This window comes from Talpa europaea, assembly GCF_964194135.1.
Source record: "Talpa europaea genome assembly, chromosome: 8".
In the NCBI taxonomy this organism is placed as follows: Eukaryota; Metazoa; Chordata; class Mammalia; order Eulipotyphla; family Talpidae; genus Talpa; species Talpa europaea.
The window spans coordinates 1,129,372-1,136,933 of NC_140075.1; the positions used below are offsets into that span (position 1 = coordinate 1,129,372).

At 50.9% G+C, this 7,562-nt stretch overlaps 1 protein-coding gene across 1 annotated transcript; it reads right to left on the reverse strand.

The window, feature by feature from the left end:
- Window positions 1–3,036: 3,036 nt before the first annotated feature.
- On the reverse strand, window positions 3,037–7,114 carry LOC311176120 (olfactory receptor 14A16-like; the record flags this gene model as incomplete). The annotated part of the gene is made up of 3 exons (XM_084241441.1): window positions 3,037–3,183; window positions 3,493–3,671; window positions 6,574–7,114. 3 exons carry the CDS (start codon window positions 7,112–7,114, stop codon window positions 3,037–3,039), a joined length of 867 nt encoding a protein of 288 aa, XP_084097567.1.
- Between the last annotated feature and the right edge of the window lie 448 nt (window positions 7,115–7,562).

The window sequence follows — 7,562 nt, forward strand, 5'->3', positions numbered from 1 at the left end:
TGTTCCCTGCTCTGTCTCTGGTGAATCCTCTCACTGCCCCGCACCTCTGGTGTGTACCCCAGTTCTTGTATGCATAAATAAATAAATCTTTTAAGAAAAAGATTTGACAAGGTATATTGCTTACAGAAACCTATTATGTAGCTTTTGATGAATAAATTAAATATTTTAAGTAAAACTTGGATTTTTAAAGAAGCCTGTGATTTTTAATTTTCAATAAGAAGTTTAGAAATTTTCAAACCAACTTTCAAGCTTCATTTATTGCTGACTAGAAATTCCAAAGTAATTTTGACAAAACCAACTGTGATCCCGAGTGTGATCCCGAAGTGTGATCCCAGAAGTGTGATTCCGAGTGTGATCAGAAGAGGCCAGCCAACTCAGAGGAAGAAAAGGCCTCCTTCCAGTGGAGAACAGCCTACTTTCCATCCCATTTTCACAGTGACAGGTGGATACTGAATTGGCTGTCTGACTAAACACATAAAAATAAGAAAAATACCAAATTTCTATATAACCGAGATCTGCTTCCAGATACGTGCTTGAATTCCTTACACAGACACAATGTTCAGATTCACAAAACTATTTGCACAAAGTGAGGACCAAGTAAGGTAAGTAGAAGCCCCAGTCCAGGCCCTCTGCTCTCATTGGGAAAATCCAGCCCTCCCAGCCACCTGCCAGTGTTCAGAGAGTCCGGGTTGTCCAAGGTTACCCACGGCCAAAGTGCCTGAGCTTACCCTGGATGTCAGGGTGAGACTGCAAGGGAGGAGAGTCACAAGGAACTCATGCCTGAGCCAGCCAGTGTGGACAAAGAGCACACACTGCCTGGACTTTGTGTTAGGAAAGCATCAGTCTGTCCCCCACTGTCAGCTGTTACAGGGCTTCTGCAGGGAAACAGAGACAAGAGCTGCTTCTTAGACATGGGTTGGCAGCTACAGGTCCCCAACTCACTTAATACTGTCCCCAAGGGGCTTTCAGATGAAACGAATATGGCACCTCTCACCATTTTAACCACATCCCTGGCTTCCAGAAAAAAAAAAAAAAGGAACTGCAAATACCAGACACCAAATGAAAACACCGTATGTTCCCAGGTTCCCAGTCAGCGGGGCCTGACACAGGAAAGGCACCCCAACTGGGGGAGACTCACAGACTCCCTCCCAAACTGAGGGGAACCGGACTCCCTCTCCGAGGGGGATTCCGATTACTCCCAAATGTGTGCAGGGCAGGGGATTGGCGTGCACCCCTGGGGACCACCATCTTCCACCATGTTCCATCTCCTGCACGGTGAATCAGGGGGCAGAGAATGCTGTGCCTCTCCTGGGGAGACCTTGGGAGGTTCCCTGGAGGAAAAACCCCACAGCTGCTGGGACTCTCCCTCCCCCTGGAGTGAGGGCACTCCCTCTTACACAGGGGTCAGGATGCCACCCGGGATGCCCTGGCCCCTGCTCTGATGCAGATGGGGAAGCCCCGGCACGCTGCCATGGGCTACTGCTCCCTCCCCAGGAGTCAGAGTCGGGACTGACAGAGCCCAGGTGGCATCCAGCTCCCAGCTCTGGCCCTCCCAATGGTGAGTGTACACCAGCCTCGAACACAAGGAAAGTGGTTGAATTTGCTGAGAAACGAGGAGGGCAGCAGGCTCATGACTGAAAGACATGGTCCTGCTCTTGGGCAGAGGGCAGGGGTGTGTCTACCAGGGGACAGAGGGGAAGATGCGCGAGGGGCTGCAAAGGGGAGGAGGAAGGGCCACCCCGAGTCAGGTGGGCACCAGCTTGCTTTTCTCAGCTCCTTGAAACACAAGAAGCGAACCTGTGAAACAAGGGCAGAATGGGAAGTAACATGGGAGAGGCCACCTTGTTATCGCTTATGGGAGAGACCCGCCATCCGCGACCGCCTCGTCGTTTCTCTGACCCGGGAAAGACGGTCCTGATCTGCGCGGGGGCCGGTCTTCTGACCTGTCCCAGTCTCAGCCACGGCCCGGGTGTGTCCTTGTCTCGGCACTTCATGCCTCAGGGGTCGCCAACATGTGCTGACCTCATGTGTCAACTAGATCACACACCTGCGTGCACACAAAGAATGAGTCATTGCATCCCCTCGCCAGACACCCTCACACACCCTCGGCCCTGCTGCACACCAGCCAGGCGTGCCCGGGGACGATGTGGGGCCTCGCCTGCTCCCCGTGCCCGGCTTCTTCTTACTCCCCACCTGATCCCCTGACGCCCAAGGTCACTTCCCTCCCCAGCCGCCCTATCCCGTATGCGCGTCACCGCGCTCGGCACCCGATCGCCGTGCTCACACTCGCACTCGCACACTCGCACACACATGCACCACACAGACGCGCACACACACGCACACACACGCACACAGGACGCAGGTGGCGCAGAGGTGGCAGAGGCACACACACACTCCCGTCCTCCTGAGCGCGGTCCCATGGTGCGTCTCTGAGAGGGACGTTCCCACCGCCAGTGACTGAGCGCCGGGAACGGCCTCGCCCATGGAGGGGTTGGAGTGTCTTCCACGCGCCCCCAAACCCCGCCTACGCTGGCCCTGAGGCCGGACTCCCCGCCCCGCCCCGCGGGAGGGCGCTCGCGAAGCCCTTGGGATGGGGGCGCCGGGTCAGCGCCTCCTTGCCGCACGTCCCCCTCCAGCCGCGTCTTCGGGGTCCACAGGACCTGTGTCCCCGCCCCCCGCTGGGCCTCCCTGGCCTCCTGCCGGAGCCCTCACCCCCCTGGGTGCCGGCGCCCTCGGGTCCGTCCCTCAGGCCCGTCAGCTCCTGGGGCAGGGCGGGGTGTCCAGGGGGCACGTCTGGTGCCCCAGAGGCCTCAGTCTCCGTGTTGGGCCCGTTGCACGTCCGAGCCCCCTCGCCTCCCCCCGCAGCTCCCCCCTCGCCGCCCCCCCCGCGGCTTCTCTCCTGGGCCCGTGGATCCCCGCCCTGCCTGCCCTGATAATACCCTCGAGTCCCCCCACGGCCGCCCCATCTCCTCGCCAGGCCTTGGGCATGGCTGGTGGGGACGCCAGGGTCGGGAAGGCCGGTGCGGGAGACGCGGCCTAGCGGCGGACAGCGCCCCCTAGCGGCGACGGAGGGGGAGGAGTGGGGTCTCTGGGGCCGAGAGTCCGCGAGCAGCGGGCGCGGGCGCGACCCGGTCCTGACACCCTGGGGATGCCCGTGTCATCCCAGGAATATTCTCTCTCCGCCTAGAGTGCAGGAGGCAGACTTGTCAGAGGCAAGAGATTGGGCGGGGCAGCGCTCAGGTGAGAGTAGCTTTAGATTTCCTGTGGGGGATCCTCTGCTCTGTGCAGCAGGGGTGGGAGTACACACTGGACAGCGAGCAGGAGCACCCGGAGACCCAGGAATGTGAAAACTAACGAGGAGGAACACCTGGGACACTGCTCACTAAGCACTATTTGAAGAACCAGACAGTTGATCACAGAACTTGGGGAAACAGGTGCCATTGATGCAAATAAACTATGTTTGCTCCCGAGTAGATTTGCACCTTAACGTACCATGGACTGGCAGACATCCCAGTTCGGGTGCGTGTCCTCTGTTCGGATCAGGCTCTGCTGTCTCTTTGTCCCAATGTGGCCCAAATGACCCTTGTCCCTAGTTCCCGTGCACACGTGGAGGCTCCCAGCAACATCAGGAATTCCCCACTTACCACTGATCAGGGTTGAGGACTGACACCCTGGGAGGTGTGACAAAACCATCAGGCTAGATCTGGAAAAAATTACTTTTTGGTTTCCCATTCAATTTAAAAAATATAGGCTCGGGCCTTCCTGGTGGTGCAAGAGGTTGACCATCAGCACTATGATGTAATTCGTAGCTGCTACATCAGGAATTGAATCCCCCACCAAGGAGGTGACCCACATGGTGAAGCAGACCTCTCCTCTCCCCCACTGCTCCCCTCAGCAGTGTATTTCTGTCAGTCGCCTATTCTGCTCCCTGTTCTCTCTGCTGAATCCTCTCAGCCCACCACCTCTGGCCTGTACCCCAGTTCTTGCACAAACAAATAAGTAAGATTTAAAAAAAAATAAAAAAGTAAGCTCTTTGCCTTTTGATAGGAGACAGAGTCTCTGCAAGTGGATATTGGAATCAATCAACCCTGTGAGTATAAACAATTATTCCCCACATATATCCTTGTTTACTCCTTTCTGTAATTTCAGAAAAAGAAAAGATAGTCATTAATGTATCTTCAAATTTCTGAAGATTACAAACTATAGGCCCCCTTGGTGATGCAGGGGTTAAGTCTCAGCACTATAAAGCTATCCACAGCCACTGCAGGCTGAGTTTGACCCTGTCCAGGGAGCTGACCCACATGGCTCAGCAGCTCCCTCTCCTGTCTTCCCAATGCTGCCCTCAGCAGTGTGTTTCAGTGGAACTGCCTGTTCTGCTCCCTGCTCTGTCTCTGCTGAATTTTTCTCACTCCCTGTAACGCTGGTCTACATCCCAGTTCTTGTAGCACAAATAAAAAAAATAAATCTTTTAAAAAGATTATAAATTATAGCTTAGCACAAAGGATAAATAAAATATATTTTTATAACAAATTAGCTCCAAAATCCAGCTAGCTCTTTCTTTTGTTAAATCATATTTTAGAGTGTGTTTAGGGAAAAATAAATTACCAGAAAGGATCTATAATCATCACACACTTGAACATATCCTGATTCCAGTAAGGTAGTAACAGGGCATCCGTCACTTGCAGTGTTTCTGTGGCATCCCTATTTGTGGGTGTCTGTGTCACATGTGGTAATATTTTCTATTCCTATGGGGCCATCACAAGATTTCCATGGAACAGGGGCAGGTAGTTGATGTCAGTGAAGAAGGGGACACATTTTCTAGGTTTGCTCTGGGTGCTGTATCTGTTGTGTGTAACTGGGTAAATAGCACATTAAACAGGATGTCACTGATGGCTGAGAGTCACTCAGAAAGTTGAGGTAACGAGAGTTATTAGAAGAGGTGAGCTTCCTTCCTGGGTTAAGAGAAGACTCACTGTTGAATCACCTGTGTGCATGGGTCCTGAATAGTATAAACATGAAATTTCAGAATGACCAAATGACTCCATTAACTGTGTGAAGAAACACAAGGCCACACTATCATAATCTTCGTCTACAAGTAAGCACAAATGTGTGGCTGTCATTACAAGTATAACCCCTCCTTTCATGACAATTGAACACCTAAGTGTATCACTAAGTGACACAAATGATTAACACATGATTTCAATTGTGCCTGGTATCTAAAGTTTAAATCAGTCATGCTATGTTCATTCTATATCTTGACTCTTTCACTCAACAACATGCAGGCAAGGTGACCCACATATTGGATTTAGCTAGAGTCTCTGTATTTTCACTGTTGTATAGTATTCCACCGAATGCATAGTAACTTCTCCCTTTCTGTTCTACATGCACATAATATTATTTCATAAATTTTTATATCCATGCTGGAATAACACTGCATTTGCAATTTTATATAGTTTCTCTTTCATTTAATGTTATAACATATGTGTTTTCCAAGTCATTGATAACTGTTCAGAGTGAGGGTCCCTAATTGCTACATTTATTGTCACATATTTGACTGTTTCTTGGAGTTCTGCTGGAGATTGTTTCTTATATTTATTAGTACAAGAAAGTGCTGGATAGCATTTTTATGTATATACATTTTTATTTGTGTTCACAGCATTTCCTGAGGTCATTTCTGAAAAAAAGCATTACTATTTCTTTTAATGCACATGCATATATATAATATTCCAAATTATAATAGCTGAAGTCAAAGTTCCCCACAGAAGGGCAATACAAAATTTTCCTGAATGAGTGAGAACCCCTATTTCAGCAGGTTCCTGCCTCCACATCATTCATCTCACCATCTTGAAGGCTCTGATGTCACACACTCCAGCTTCCTGCCTGCCCTCTGCACAGGCCTCCCCCCTCCAAGACTCTCTGTGGCTCCGTCTCCACTTAGCCAGGCTGACCTGTCCCTCAGCCTGGCTCCATCCCCACTGCACCCCTGGCCAGGCCTGGGGCCTCTGACCCATTATCCAGCCTGGGACACACCGCTCTGCATAGCCACCAGGCTGTGCACCCCTTGTCTCGTGCCTGGTTCCCCAGCGATCCCGTCTGTCCTCGGCCTCGCCCCATCCCCTGCATGATGATGTTACCTCCCTGTGCACTGACACTGGAGCAGAAGTGTCAGAGAAATGGAGCCCGAGTGCCTGCCCCTGCGGAACAGCCCACTGACCTAGGAGGGTGAATAATTGTTGATGAATTATTTGTTGCAGAATTGGCCTTTTATCACTCTTCTCAGAGTTGACTTCAAGGCTTCGTTCTTCAGACTGTATATGATGGGATTAAATGTGCGGGGCACCACCGTGTAGAACATAGAAATGACCAGGTCAGACATGAAAGGAGTCCCTGAGGTCGACTTCAGATAAGCAAAGTATCCAGTGGAGAGAAACAACACCACAACCAGCAGGTGGGGAAGGCAGGTGGAGTAGACTTTGGCCTTCCCTTCTGTGGATGGGATCTTCCTGACAGCAGAGAAGATGTGCACATAGGAAATGACAATGAAAATAAAAGAGCAGATAATCAACACCACACTAATGAGAATGGGGACAAGTTCATTCATCAGATTTCCAGAGCAGGAAATAGCCAATAACTGGGGGATGTCACAGAAGAACTGGTGGACCATGTTGGACCTGCAGTAGGACAAGGAGAAGGTTCCAGCTGTGTGCATCACAGCCTGGAGACCCCCACCCAGCCAGGAAACAGCTGTTAGCTGCACACACCTATCCTTGCTCATAATGACGTCATAGTGCAGGGGGTAGCATATGGCAGCATAGCGGTCAACACTCATCACCGTGAGCAGGGTCATCTCTGTACCGGCTGAAATAACCATCATGAAGACCTGGGCGACACAGCTTGGGAAGGAGATGGAGCTGCTGTGCCTCAGAGAGTTGGCAATGGACTTTGGCACCATGGCTGAGAGGAGGCAGAAGTCCGTGAAAGACAGACTCCTCAGGAAGAAGTACATGGGGGTGTGGAGGTGCCGGTCCAGGGTGGTGATGAGGATGATGAGCCCGTTCCCCAGCAGGGCGCACAGGTAGACCAGGGAGAAGAGCAGCGGATGCAAGAAGCCCATGGTCCCCGGGGGGGGGGAAGCCAGGAGGACGAATTCTGTCATGGCTGAGAGATTGGTCACCCCTGGAGCCATCATCTGTATAAAAGAGGAAGAGAACAAAATTTTATTTCTTCCAATGTTGAAAATATAATAGGTTATCAACACAAGATAACAACTGAATGTATTTTCTACATAATTATTCCTTCCATTTCTATGGACACTAATATAATCTATGTCTGCTGTGTTATTCAACCCATTTATTACAAACTCATGTGAATATGTCATTATTACACTCTCCAAATAATTCCTGAAAATTGGTGAAAACTGAAAATTTCAACTGTCCCCTACAATAATTGAACAATTAGAATCTCATACCTGTCAAATTAGTCAATAGACAAAGCTCACCCACAACCCTCCCAAGACCCTCTGCTATGTCCTCCTGCCCAGGCTCCAGCGTCTGTGCCCAGCA